The sequence below is a fragment of the Vigna radiata genome, chromosome 11 (assembly GCF_000741045.1).
Source record: "Vigna radiata var. radiata cultivar VC1973A chromosome 11, Vradiata_ver6, whole genome shotgun sequence".
Classification (NCBI taxonomy): domain Eukaryota; kingdom Viridiplantae; phylum Streptophyta; class Magnoliopsida; order Fabales; family Fabaceae; genus Vigna; species Vigna radiata.
The window spans coordinates 1,712,571-1,727,880 of NC_028361.1; the positions used below are offsets into that span (position 1 = coordinate 1,712,571).

A 15,310-nucleotide genomic window follows, 5' to 3' on the forward strand; every position below is an offset into this window, starting at 1 on the left:
GTTATCAGAAATTTGAATTACATTAGTACCAGCACTCATGATACTCGTGATCTTGCACAATAAATATATATAAAACCATTTTTATTCATTCTTTAGAGAGTAATTTATCAATCTAATCATATCAATGAAAAAAAAATGCAAAGTAATGGTAAAGTCATAAACATCTGAGTGCAGGAACTTAAAAAGTTCAAAAGAGCATGAACAAAGATCAATTGGATTGAAATTTATTGAAACTTTAAAAGAAAAGAAGGATTATGAATTGAACTGCAGTAATTCATTTTGGAGATATTTATTTAGCGTCTATCTCGAGAAAATAGCGAAGATTAAGGAAAAGGAAAGAATGTATGATGAGGCCGAAAACTTTATATTCGAAATAAACTTAGTGGACAAAAAAGATGTCAAATTAAAGATTGTGATTAGTCATAAGTTTCTTACTAGTTGAGCATAAAGTCTACTAAATGAGAATTGGGTTATAGAAAGAAAAAGCTATACGTATAAATCTGGTAATGTACACTCGTTGCTTTATATTATTAATTTTTTAATTCACAGTCACCTCACCTCTTAGATATTTCTGTTAATAAAATCTCAAAGATAAGGCATTTCTTTCAGTACAGAGAGATAAAATATGAAAGGATACATTCTTTACTAAATCACAATAAGAAGTAAGAAACTTAATTAAGAGTTAGAAACAATGTCTAACATTCTTTAAGTTCGCTTTCAAGTTCAAATTATAATTGACTTAGGAAATGAGATATTTTTTTCAAGTAATACATAAAAAGGATACAGGCCCTACATTCGCAAAGGAAATGAAACATTTAATAGTATTAATTAATTTATATTCAACTTCCATCAAAACCTAACATACCAATGAAGAGGAACAGACACAAGATCATGTCCCATTAATGCCAAGTTCTCCTTGAAACCAAGTAATAAAAGATCTCTGGCCAAGTGTGGCAGCAAATGCAGATCATCCCTTCATGCCAGAAGCAATAAACATGGTGATAGTTATGGTAACACAGACACACTTCTTGCACATAAGATCAGGCAAACTTAGCACTGCCCAATCAAATATCACCACAGAAAACGGTGCAGGGGTTACAAAATACAATCCCCCTTTGAAAAAAACACCTTTTTGGTGATGATTGTCGCCGAGTCAAACCGTTTCCAAGTTCCAACATTTGAGTCATAAAGAAAGGCAGAGTTTGTAGCAGCCTCAGAACAGAGAGTGTGTATTCAGCACTCACATTTGAACTCCATCATCGCTCCAGACCCTCCACCATCTTCTCCGCTGCTTTGCCCTCTTTCTTCATTCTTCTTCTCACAAACCCTAGAACTGGTGCCACTTTGCCGGTGTGAATCACATTGATTCAACCCCAAAATCAAAACAGAGCATTGCACCGGTGAAGTTCGTCGCGATTCCAGGAGTCTCGCCGGAAATAAAAACGGCGATGGTAGCAGGGAACAGCGATGTTTGGTCAAAGTCAACTTACTAATACAAAAAGATTAATGCAATCCCGAGAATGAAACAGATCCCCATGCAAATTACTCCAATTAATAATTGCTAATTATTGGAGCAAAGCTCAGGTTGCATTCCCCCTTTTCTTAGTTTTGCTATTATACCACTTTCTCTCATTGATATCATTAGCATGCCATCAAGAGACAAACAACAAAAATAATGTATGTAATAAATAGGAACTAGGATTTGTTTATCTCTCTTTATTTAAAGAATTTGCTTATTTACTATTTGTTCGGTTTAAAACAACTTATCTTATTGAAAATATCGATAAATTTATTTTATATCATGAATATTTTTATAAATTATTTTAAACAAAATTATTTAAAATAAAAAATTAACTTTAAGATTATGTTCATTTGAATAAAAAAAAGGATTTGAGATAGTATAAATAAATAAATTTGAAGGTATTTGAAAATAAAATATCTGTGTTTTTCCTTTCAAATTTTTTTGAAATGATTGAAAAATAATTTATAAGTTGGTAAAAATTGGTGAGAAATGTGATAAATTAAAAAAAAATAATAGATTAAAAAATAAAAATTATCAAATATTAATATTATTATTTATTATTATTATATATGTAATAATACTATTATTAATAAAAATGACTTTTGGATTAGTTTAAATTAATTTTTAAAAGTTGTTGATGAAATTAAAAAAAAAACGTTTAATTACAAATGGAAATGTTTCAAAATAACTACAAACTTCCAATTTAACTCGGAAAAAAAAAAAACATATATTCAGCGTATGAAATAAAAGAATGGGTTGTAGAATCGGTTCCTTCTTCAACCAAAATCGATTCCAAATCGCCTTATATTTTCATTTCAAATTTTTCATGTAATGGCCAAACTACTTCATGTGGTTCATTTCATTGGAAAAAGTGTGGACTTATTAACAATGGAGTGCAAAGCAAGCATATCTTCTTTCACTTTCAATTTTGACAACAACCTTTGGTTGCAGACATCTCCCACCTGTACATTGATATTGACGAAAACTTCATAATAGACTTATACAATGCAGAGTACCCTTCAAGTGTCCTAAAAACACCATTTTAAGCTTGATGGAATGGGTTCCGTGCTACAGGGAATCGATTTCATTATGGAATCGATCATACACGTTCTGGAATCAATTACTTTCTTTCCGTAATTGTTTATGTAGTTGAGGAATCGGTTACTAATAATTTTATTCTGAAGTATTCGTAAATTTTATTAGATACATGATATCTATATCATTCATCAATTAAATACAATAATCACTGCCCACATATTTTCATCAAAAATATTCTACAATATTTATTGTAGATTTTAGATAATAATATTTGCAGGTAGCAATTTTTTCTTCCATCCTGAAAAAAAAAATTATAGATGGTAATTAATGAAAACTAAATTCATATGAAATGTTGTTGGGGGAGCCCGTTTGATGATTTGCTTTGAGTGGTTCCTCCAAAACCAGAACCATCCAATCAATCCTTTCTTTCCTTTGCATTTTGGACTTCTTTCCACTCTTTTTACATTCAACTACAATCAAATGTCAAACACAGATTTATTTATGGTGTCCCAGCTTTTTGAGTATTTATATTATAATATAAATTATTGATATTTATAAATTATTAAAATAATATATAAAATGAAATTTTATTTGTCAATAAAATTAAATATAAATTTATAAATATAATAAAAAAAAGGATAATTTTATTTAATAAAGTTCAAAATAAAATTTATTCTTAAAAAGTAATTAATAATAATTATATTATAAAGAATATGATTGAGATATGAATTATATACTATATAAAAATGATACTTTTCACACACAAAAAATTATATTCATTTAACATTATATTTTTTTATTTAAAATAAAAAAATTACTTTTTATGATTTTTATAATATGTAAACGTGTATTATCCTATTATTAAATGTTAATAACTCTTCGGCCTGATTTAATCTATAGCATAAAAAGATTCAAGATGCAGAAAATATGAAAAATAGAAATACTAGATTGGATAATAACATATCATTATCTGCAAACATTGACAACATTTTTATTTTGTTATTTTCCATAAACATGTTCTAACTTACTCTTTAGTCTACATTTGGAAGATAGAGAATTATTTGGTTGGACAGTTATGCGAACAAAGTTTTCTGGGATACAAAAATCTTTTTCAGACACGAAAAAGTTATCTGATATGTTCTTTTAAGACATTTTATTCTAATAATTTTTTTCTTATTTTACTTTTAATAATATTTTTTAAATTATAACACAAAAGACTAACATAAAAAATAAAATATAGTGATAAAATGATTCCGCTTAAATAAGTAGAAAACTGGTCATATTTTAAATACAGATAAATTTGATTTTATATAAATAATTTTTTACAATATAAAGTTAATACAATATACAACAATAATATATTTAACTATTTTATTTTCGTGTGACAAACAAATATTTAAAATAAAAAAGTATATACACATATATAATATTTTAATAAAATATAATAAAAATGCGGACACATCAAGACAATATAAAATATGGTTTATTTTTTAACAATTTATTATTATTATTATTATAACAAGAAATTAATAACTAATAAAAAGTATTATAATACAATATAAGGTTATAAAAAACATTTTTGTCAAGTTTTCAATTGTGTTATATTATTTTCAAATTTAAAACACTTAACTATTTAAGATTAAATTAAAAAGAATAAAAATACCACATCTTTTTAAATAAGTAAGATTCAAAAAACATAATATAAGTGTTAGATAGCAGTTATTTATTAGAATGTCACTAAAGTTTATAAAAAGACTAACTCCCTGTGATATTTTACATGGCTAGATGTCAAACTAGACTCATGCAAAACAAAAAAGAAAAGATAAAAAAGAAAACAAGGTCCTTCTATCACAAACTGATAATTAAAAAAAAAAAAAAACAAAGGAGTTGGGCTTTGGTTCCTCACACCCATGAGTGAGCGAGTCACGTGAGATACGAATCTGTTTTTCATATTATGGGAGGCCCACCTTTAATCCAATTTTAAATTTCAGTTTCTTCATTCAACACCCAATAAATGATAGGTTTAATTGTTTTTTTTTTTTTTCAGTTTGGTTAAAGTCAAATTCGTCCCCTTTTAGTAAAATGTCAATTTCGTCTCTATATAGAAAAAATTGTGTTAATCAAGTTATCTTCATTAAATACAAACTAATGATGTTAAAAATTTAAAGTGAGTTTTGAATAATAACCACTTCATGGGTCTGATCTCTGATATTGACACAAATTTTTAACGGAGATGACTTGATTGACACAAATTTTTTCTATATGAGAACGAAATTGATAATTTTTTAAAAAGAGGACGAATTTGACACATTTCAACCAAACTGGGGACAAAAGAAGCAATTAAACCTAAATGATATTCAAAGCGACTTTCAATATTTTTTTTTTCTTTAAAATAACTTGAATAAGAAAAATAGGTTTCTCACATGCAACGGTTTTGATTGACTTTTGTTCGTTATCTCAGGACAAGTTAATTTTATTTTTATGATTATTGATAATAAGCTTTATAGAAATAATTTATTTTTAAAATTTTGGGAAGGCAGAAGATAAGTATTTGACATTTTGTGTTGAAAAGGTTAAAGAAAAATAGCAGGGGTGAAAAGCACAGAAAGACAATGTTTTGGGGGAAAAGGCAGAATCGTACAGTACAATCGGAGTCGAATCCGGACCCTCATTGTGAGGCATGTTCATGGGTCAGCATTCACCACCATCCTCAACAAAATAATTATAAAATAAATGGTTAGTCTGAATTGATTATGTAATTAATTTAATGGTTTGGAGTAATAAAGAGTGATACTTAACTGCAGAAGCATTTTGGTATGATGATAGCATAGGCTAGGTAAGATACTTGTACACTGCAAAATTAAATAATGGATAATGAATTCAATGCTATAGAAAGCAGCCCCACTCACAGATTTACTCTTACTTCAATTCAACCCTTATTTTTTATCTGACTCATTTCACATGACAAACCCTGCACCATGCACCAACCAAAGGAATCTCAAATATTTAATAAATAAATCAAACCTCTCTCTCTGTTTCTCTCTGTTTCTCTCTCTGTTTACTCTCTCCCTCACTATTCCACTATTGTAAACTCCATTAAGAAAAAAAAATCACTCTTTTCTTTTCTCTACCCTTCTTTCTCTCTCTCTCTCTGTATACTGGCTCTCCCGACCATGGAAGCTTTCACCTTGCTCAAATACTGGAGAGGCGGTGGCGCTCTCGGAATCCCGCCTTCCTCCGACACTCCCTCTTCACGCGCCGCCCCCACCACCACTATCCTCGCCGCCGTCGAAAACGAAAATGCAACCGAAAGCGACGAAGACAACGACGACGACGGACCCTTCTTCGACTTAGAGTTCACCGTTCCCGACGAAGAAGCTAACGAAAATACAAACGGCAACAACACCCGAGAAGACGGCGAAGACGAAGACGAAGACGAAGAAGAAGATATTAACATCGAAGAATCAGACGGCGAGAGAGAGTTTAAGTTTACTCTGTCCCCTTCGAGCAACGACCGTAGTGATCCCAACCTTTCGCTGTCTCCGTCGGAGGATCTGTTTTTCAAGGGAAAGCTGCTGCACGTGGACCCTTCCTCTTTCTCCTCCGAACCTAACTCCAAGCCTCAGTTCACCGCCTCCCTGCTAAAATCCGCCACCAAATTCCGCGTCTTCATGTTGGGCCTCAAGAAGCCCAAGCCCACTGACAAAGACAAGGACTCCAACGCCACCACCAACAACAACGTTTCCGATTCCGCAAATCCAGAGGCCCACAAAGACAAGAAGCACTTCACCGTCAAATTCAAAGTGGAAGAGGTCCCCATCGTCTCTCTCTTCACCTCCAAAGGAAACAACAAAACCCAAAAACACACTTCCAACGAACAACCACCACCGTCCGAAGAGAAGCGTTTCACCAAAGAAGTCGTGCAAAAATATTTCAAAATGGTTAAGCCTCTCTACGTCAGAGTCTCCCGCCGCTACGCCGACAAGCTCACCTTAAACTCCGCCGCTAAATCACCTCTTCCAACGCCCACGCCCGAACCCGAACCTGTTGTCGCCGCCGCCGCCGCCGAAACTCACCTCAAGACAACTCAAACACAAAAACTATCTGCAGGGCTTAGCGTCGTGTGTAAACAATTAGGGAAAAGCCGCTCGGCGTCTTCGGCTGTGGCGGCGGCTCCGCCGCCATTTGTGTCTTCGAAGCGGCGCGATGATTCGCTGTTGCAGCAACAGGATGGAATTCAGGGTGCCATTTTACACTGCAAGAGATCCTTCAATGCCTCCAGAGCTGGTAATACATTAGTAACAGTAATTCATTTTCTATGTTTTTTTTTTGCGACATTTAAGGAATATAGTTAAATAATTAATTATAAGCAGTGTCTGTTTGTACTTTGTGGAAACAGAGTGCGAGTCTTCTCAGCTTCCGCGTTCGGTGAGCCATCCATCGCACGAGATATCCATGAATGAAGGCAATGAGAAGCGCCTTTCGACATGATAAAAGAAATGTTGGTTCCTTTCGAGTGTCACCACCGGCGGTGTCAGTGTAAAAAGGAGAATGTTATTACTTAGATTAGATTAGATTTTACACTACAAGGAAGTGAAAAAAAAGAAAAGAAAAGAAAAGGTAAAAGGAGAGTGGTGGGGCTGCATGATTTGTTCAGATGAATGAAGCTCGTCACCCATTAGCGTAGTGGCTCTCTTTTTTCTTCCTTGGTAGTGTAAACTGTAAAGCTCTTTCCGATAAAGCGAAAGAAGAAACAGAGCTTTTCCGTGTATGTTTCTCTTGGACGTATCTCTATGTATCTATGTAATGTAGCTCTAGCCAGGCCACATCAAATACCACCCTAAATCTACTCCTCCTGTACAAATTGTTTTCCTTTACTTTCTGGGTACCATTGACTTCCTTCCTTATTTTCCTTTCTTTTTACTGGGGGCTGAATAATCGATACTTTAAAAGGTGATTCGTGAATCTAATGTCTGTGTGGACACAATTGGGTATTTTTTAAACCTGGTGTAGTGGTCAAGGTGGGGGTAGAAAGAATGGTTCGGCTAATAATTATTGCTGTTGATTTCATAAAGTTTGAAACTTTTAATAATATGAAGCATGATAGTTACTCGAGAAGAGGGAAAATGCGGTCAGAGAAGTGGGAAAGAGAGCGACATGAGCAGTGAAAGTTCGATTTTCTTTTGGGGAAGATAGGAAAAGAGTGTTTGAACGAGAAAAGAGAGTGAGGAGGGTGGAAATGGAATTTAACACAGCATAATAAGGGCGTGAATGCGAGAAAGAGGCACGTTCTGTGCTGCATTTGTTTGTATAAAAATAAATAAAACTGGTTTGGGTCTTTGGCTCTGCAATCAATCACGTGTCTGAGGCTCAGTTAGCAGGTATCGAAATTGATGAAACTGTGTGTATTTTATTAAATTTGGTGCACCGATTCGTGTGTGTCGGGATATGGTGTCGTATATTCAATTTGTCTCTTTGTGTCACATTTGGAGCCCAAGATACCCCTCCCAAGGGCTCCCGCCACGTCATCCTAAAAGTTAGATGGGAAGCCCCCTCCACCATTTGAGCCCAATGGGCCCTACTCAGCTTCATGATGGTGGTCTCATGGGCCCGTGATTTGGACCCACTCGAAAACCCACCGCTTGCATATGTCATGATGTTAAACTTTGTCGTCATTTTGGTTTTAGAAGGGGACAAGTTAATAATATAATCCATGAGTGAGTACTTGGGAGTTTGAAAATGAGAGGTATGCAAGTATAATTTGGGTTTGACAGTTAAATTGCTTCTGTCTCCCGTTTCTAGGATCCATAACTTCTCCTGATTTAACAACTCTTGTATTTTCCTCAATCTTCCCATAAAATGTTTCCTTATTGTCACCAAAGATGTTTTCCAGTTCCATACAAATTCAATCAATCATGGGATTCGTCATATTCGTCCATTAATTCTTAATCAAATAATGGATACCCAAATAATCAAATACACTATTTCTGCATTGAATTAACCTATTTTTCTCATCAACTAAATTCCTCGTAATTTCTTTTGTGTATAACAATCATAATAGGTCTTTTACACTCCACGACTTCACAGTTTTGGTAAACATTTAACCTATAGATCTTTAATACAACTATTTCTTCTATGTTTGGCAACTTTTATTTATTATTATTATTTTTCTTTAGCTTATTTCAAAGAAATTACCTGTATTAACATTTAAAAATAATCTACTCCAATGAAGATTTTCTTTATTAACTTAATTTTTAAAATGATAATAATAATAACAATACTAAGCGCTAATTTTCAAATCGTATTTGTAGGTATTTTTTTTTTACTGGAACAATTTTTTAAAATATTTTATTAAAAATAAAAAATAAATAAATGATTAAAACAATAACAATTTATTTATTCATTTTTTATTTTTAATAAAATACTTATTTTTTAATGATAAATGGTGATTAATAAAAAATCTGAAATGTTTTACAGTAATATCAGCACTAATTACATCACATTTTATTTTACAAAATAAAATAATGTAGTTTAAAATGTATTTCACTGTATAAATGTAAAAGTATAAAGAACTTATAATTTTTTTTTTTTAAAACAAAATGTTTCAAGTCTTCTAAGTTTCTCAAAATCTGTAAAATTATTTCAAATATTATAATTTAAAAGACATATATATTATAAAATATTGATCATAAAAAGTTTTTTAAGAAATCTATTAGAAAATTACATTTTAACATAATTTTATTATGGATTTTTTTTTCAAAACCTCAAATGGAATATAAATTTAAATGTGGCGAGATTCTATGTTATCATTATGAATACCATTTCTTTTTTGTCTTTTGCACATAACATCAGCCATTTAGTTTTTGAAAGACAATGAAAATGGTATTTCTTCCTTGGACAGCTGAAATGTGATATCCAATGATTAAATAATAGGGGTGTTACTCCCTGCACCTCTACAAGTGCTTCCTCTACCTCTCCATATCTTTTTTACCCTCTATTAATATTTAAAAGCAAATGTGGTCATCCGTCCACGCTTATTAAAATCCGTTTAAGAAAATCGTTATTTTGTTTAAAAAATTCAAATTTAAAAAAGTGGATGTTTTCCTGCTGGTGGTTTTTACTTTTTGATTTTTCCAAAGCTAATGGATTTGACTAATGAAAGGAGACATTAATACATTTTTTACAATCCACCTTATGTATCAAGATCCGTGCACCGAGGGAGAATCCAAAATCCATCCATCTTTCTTTCTCATCTTCCACATATCAAACACTGTAATGCTATTTTCATGTTCAACAAAAATACACAATTCCATTAAACATTAACTGGAATTCCAATTTCATATTATCATTATAAACTACCCACTCCCTGTACCCATTTCTACTCTTAAATGCTTCCTCTTCATATGTCTCGTTCTTCCTTCCAAAACCAGATACTACTACCACTACATAAATCACGAACATATATTCAAATAAACCTGGTTTAACTTTTGTGATGAGTGGATGCACAGTAAACGCAGAAATGCAGAAACACAGAAACGAAGCACCACATGACCGCCGCACCGCTGCCGAATGACCACCGCACACACTACCGTACCACCGCATCACAAACAGTCACACCACCGCGCCACGAACCAAAACCAAAAGGAAGAAGAAGTGGAAACTGATACGGAGAAGGATAGAAAGTGAGAGTTGGAAGATGAAGAAAAAATCTGGAAGTAAGAGTTGGGGTGAACGGATTTGGAAAAGTGAAAGTGTGGGGATTTGGGGGGGGGAGGTAGATTTCAGAAAAAAAAATAAATAAATATAATTAAAGTAAAATGGATATTTTTGTAATTAAAAAAAATTGAAGAAATTTGAGGGGGTAGAGGAAGCATTGGTGGAGGTGGAGGGAGTATCACCCAGGCTGAAACACATCATCTGCGGAGACCTTCCTCTTTATTATGTTGATATTTTTTAAGAACGAGCAGTTCAATTTTTACATTAGATTTTTATTTTTGTTTAGCTTTTCAATTATATTGATCAACATATTTATATATTTTTATAATTTTTTCTAATTGCACACTAGCTTTGATATTAAGTCTCATTAATTATTGCACTTGTAATGAATTTTTTTACATGACATAATTATTTGTTAACGAGATATATTTTTTTTATAAAAACAAATGAAAGAAAATGTTGCAATTAAAGTTTAACTGAAGATGTTTTATTCTTTAGATGTTGCAATATTTGACAATTCATTGAGTATTTTTAAAAATTATTAATGTTATATCTTAAATTTTAAAAAGGACAATTAAATAAAAATAAAAATCATTAAAAAGATAACGCATTGGAAAGATAAAAAGTAACACAATTCAATGTTGGTATCTTGGAATAATAAATGTAGCATGCTGTGATGAAATTTAATAAGCATTTAAGGTGCATCGGTTGGATGAACCAGTTTAGTTTAACCTCTTCCTAAGTTATAAGTAAATGTTCAGTTTAGTTTTCGATTTTAAAAATGTAAATTTTTAGTCTCTAAGTTATAAAAAATATATCAAATGAGTCCTTTTTTGACTTGAAATACTGTTTTTGATTGTTTCTTAAGAACTACTACATCTTTAGATTGTTCTGATTTGTTTTTTAATAATAACAGCACTTTATATTGTTCTTTGTACTTTGACCATGAACATAAAAAAAAGACTCATTTGATACATTTTTTATAACTTAAAAACCAAAAGTTTACATTTTTAAAAGCAGGACTAAATTGAACATCCACTAAACCTAATAAATATCAAACCTTTCAATACTATTATTGCATAAGATGAAAACAAAACAAACATAAAAGAAAATAATTCAAGGATAAGCTAAACTAATACACAAGAAAATTTTCAGGCTTTTAACAGCGTATACACACAAAAGGAAGTGTATATTTTTATCTAAGAAGCAATCAACCTTTGGCTCAACTTTCATCTTTCCTCTACATACTTTCGCCCAATAACTCATTAAACAAAAGTTTTATCATATAAATCAACCCAAAACCTCAAATATCATAAAAATCAACTATTTATATATAACAAATTATTAAATATGTTAAACTATTATATTTTATTAGTCAATTATAAATGATTTAATTAATTATAAATAATATATATATATATATATATATATATATATATATCATAAACAATATTTAATTTATTGAAAAATCAAATTAAAATATTGAAACTTAAAAAAAAGTAATCGAGAAGATTAGATAAAAAATTATTATGTAGNTTTGTGAACTTATTTTATGATTTAATTTCTATCTAGTGTGCAAATTAAATAAATTTATCATGTTGTGTTATTTATAATTCTTTTTTAAGTAGCTTTTTTTTTTTTTTTTTTTTTTTTTTTTTTTTTTTTTTTTTTTTTTTTATCAATAATCATCTTGTAGGAAGGAATTGTAAGAAGGAAAGGATAATGCATGTGTGGATCCCTCTCTAGATTTATAAGAGTGGTTTGATTTTACACAATAACTTATATCCTTTGTATTCTTTTATTTTGGAAAAAACTATAGACTTTTGTAGTTTTTGTGTGTATATATAATGTGTTTTTATAGTTATACTACCTTTGAATAAATGTATTAATCTATTATATTTAGTGAAAATTATGTTTTAGTTTATTAAATATTAAATATCTTTATTTTGTAATTTTTCACTATTAAGTGAAATTTCATTCCTCTGTTTTAATTTAGGTACAGTGAAATACGCATTAAACTAAACAAATATATATTTTTAATCATTTCAATTATCATATTCAATCGGATCAAAATTAAGAAAAAAAAGTACAAAAAAAATAAATGTAAGTTGTAAACATTTTAAATATATTAAATATAGTTTAAAAAAAGACTAAAATCATGAATAAGAAATTAAGAAAAAATAATACTGCAAATCTAACAGAAATGAAAAAAAAATGAGAAATTCCCTTTGATATGCGGTTTGCTTAAAAATAACTTAACACTTAAAGACTCTCCTTTTTCTTCAACTTTTGTACTCCATTAAAAGATGACAACCTTGTTCCTTGAATTCTTTCATGATCGTTTATTGGACATACCCTACAAATTTCATGTGAGCCAAGAAATCGTAAATGACTTTTAGTATTGGGGTATTGGTTGCTTATATTTCGGTTGAATTAATTGCAAATTTAATAATTAATGGTGAAAACAAAAATATATCAACTTTAATTAGTATTAAAATAAAAATAATAATAATAATAATAATAATATATCAATTTTAATTATGAGAAAAAAATAATAATTTCACTTTTTAATTTAATAATTTTTTATCTATCAGATTAATCAAATAATTCATCACCAAATCCACTTACTTTACATTATAAAATCTTTTAAAATAAACAATAAAAATTTATCTACTGACTTTGAAGGGAGATTTAATCCATTGGCAGTGCACCTGGTAATTTTTTACGTAGATAATTTTGAAATCTCCTAATCCATAAAATCCAAAAACTTACAATTTGTAGGTAAGTTTACCATGTGTAAGAAAATGTTCATACAATTAATTGTAGAAAATCTTGAAAGGAATACGTGCGAAAAAATAGCATAATTTTAGTAATATACATACACATATAATAGTATATTTTATAATTCAATACCTATTAAGATAATGTCATAGAGAAAAATGAAAAAAAAAAGGAAAAAGTTTGTGAACAATAGCATGGTTAAAGTGTATTTATTCTACAATGATCTAACGATTCTGCAGAAAAAACAGAGTTAAAAGAAAGAATGATAAGAACCTTAACATTGGAAGTTTTGAGTGGAAAATGAGGTGAAGTCGAGATTGATGGTGCAAGACACTCGAATGGTCTTTCTCTTCTGTAGCAGCTTGAATGTGTGCAGTGTACCACTTAATTTTGCGTAGCTTCTGAGTTTGAGCATGCCTGGGTTGGAATGATCAGTTAGATTTGCTTTCTTCCCTAAATTCACGTGAACCGTTAAGTCCATATCTCTGGTTTCATTGGCCTCCATTGTGGCAGCTTTCAATTTGGAAACACCAACACGTTCACTGGAATTCTCATACGTCACACTCGCCGTGCTCGCCTCGTAATCGAAGGAGACAAATTTAGGGCTGCTGAGGCTGACACGAACAACAATGGTGAAATTGAAGGGAGAAGTCGAAGAAACTTTACGATGATTATTAGTATTGTTCATCAACCTTGCTGATTTGAATTCAATTTTGGGATCTCCCACGTGCGACATCAAAAGTGCAAGAATAAGGCAAATCAGCATTATCATCACAAAGATTACCAGACTGTACACGAAACATTTGCTGATTTTTCTTTCTCTTTTTCGGGATGGAAACTCTGCAATCAGTTCTTCTGTTGAGATATTTCTTACATATCTGCGTGCTTCTGACATTTCCTTTCTTCTTTCACAATCTCCAACTGTGGAGAAACTTCAAATATAAACTCCTTTTGTTTTGTCCAATTATATATAGAGAGAGGGAGAGACTTTTCCCACTTATGCCTCTTTTTTTCTTTTTTAAATTTAAATCTTCATTTTCTTTTTTTTTTCTTATCTTTCTCCCTCTAATAAATGTAATATTATTGGATAGATTATAGAATAAATTCCTTTCATTTGTAAATTTAGTTTCACATGGCATTAATACATGATTAAGGATGCCTCACAAGAGCAATCACACACGCTATTGTGTTTTTCCCTTTTTACTGTTATAATTATTACTCTTTGAGATATTCAGTTATTCTGTTGTATTATTATAATTTTTCGATATTATAATATAAATTGTTTTTAGGCTTAAATCTTTAATTGATCTCCATGTTAGGAGGGAATTTTCAGTACCTTTTTTTAAAAGTGTATACAATTAGAAGATGTCTAAACGTTCAAACACTTAATAAACATGCTGCAACTCAAAATGACTTGTGCACTTGCAATTTTCAAGCCAAATTGATGGTTTAAAAGGACTAAATTGACACAAATTGCAAAACATTGAAACTCAATGTATACACTTTTAAAAGTGGCTATTAAACTGAAAATTTCCTCGGGACCAATTAAGGATTTAAGCTTGTTTTTATAACGTGTAGGAAGTTCAATTTCCATACTCTATTTTTATTTAATATTTTTTCCATTTTTAAGTGATTCTGTTTAGGACTGTCATTTCTAAATGAATGTATTTGTAAAAAATAAAACCGTTAGCATTATTTACATTTTTTTAAACTTAAAGACAGTTGAAATTTAAAATTAGGAAAGTTGCATTTTCAAAAGATTGTTCGGGTATAGAATAAAAATTAGAATGGAAATTATATTAAAAGTAGCTCTCACTGTTTCTTTTTATATACACAAGTCCGAATCTAAACCCGTGCTTAACGAAATTAGTGCATATATTTTTTAGCCAATCAATCATTAATAGTGATTATTTGTGAAAGCAACACACCTTGATAATAATTGTTCTAGGTGACTATGTATTTAGCATCAATTCTCTTACTAATTAGAAAATTAATTACAATTTTGATAAAACTCTAAATTGTTATTAAGCTGGCAAAAATATCTTTTGATTTTTTTAAATGTAACTTATATTTTACACTTTATCTTTTGATTTTCCTCTTTCTACTATATATAGTGCAGTGAGAAGCTTTTTATATTATATGCATGGTGACACAAAAAGTGTAAGATCCATATTTGCTCATTCAAATACATGGGTTGCTTTATTGTCATTTACACAGAGGAGAGTAAAGATGACCCACTAATTTTAACATTTT

General features: G+C 30.4%; 2 protein-coding genes across 3 annotated transcripts; one reads left to right on the forward strand and one right to left on the reverse strand.

Moving 5' to 3' along the window:
• Positions 1-5,388: 5,388 nt before the first annotated feature.
• LOC106777208 (probable membrane-associated kinase regulator 2) lies at positions 5,389-7,911 on the forward strand. Of its 2 annotated transcripts, none has more exons than XM_014664760.2 (2): positions 5,389-6,847; positions 6,934-7,911. In XM_014664760.2, the coding sequence occupies exons 1-2, from the start codon at positions 5,734-5,736 to the stop codon at positions 6,990-6,992; spliced, it is 1,173 nt and encodes a 390-aa protein (XP_014520246.1). In that variant the 5' UTR covers positions 5,389-5,733; the 3' UTR covers positions 6,993-7,911. The 2 variants fall into 2 exon arrangements, with proteins under 2 accessions (XP_014520246.1, XP_014520245.1); XM_014664759.2 differs by having other exon boundaries at positions 5,392-6,847; positions 6,960-7,911.
• Positions 7,912-13,303: 5,392 nt separating this feature from the next.
• On the reverse strand, positions 13,304-14,182 carry LOC106776593 (late embryogenesis abundant protein At1g64065). Its single transcript, XM_014664075.2, has one exon. The coding sequence runs from the start codon at positions 13,950-13,952 to the stop codon at positions 13,332-13,334; it is 621 nt and encodes a 206-aa protein (XP_014519561.1). The 5' UTR covers positions 13,953-14,182; the 3' UTR covers positions 13,304-13,331.
• Between the last annotated feature and the right edge of the window lie 1,128 nt (positions 14,183-15,310).

What these genes read in the sequence shown, in the direction of transcription:
- LOC106777208 (XM_014664759.2), top strand. Translation starts at nt 5,734, where the DNA reads ATGGAAGCTTTCACCTTGCTCAAATACTGGAGAGGCGGTGGCGCTCTC. An exon ending in CTTCAATGCCTCCAGAGCTG is followed by an intron (nt 6,848 to 6,959) that starts GTAATACATTAG and finishes TTGTGGAAACAG; the next exon opens with AGTGCGAGTCTTCTCAGCTT.
- LOC106776593 (XM_014664075.2), bottom strand. Translation starts at nt 13,952, where the DNA reads ATGTCAGAAGCACGCAGATATGTAAGAAATATCTCAACAGAAGAACTG.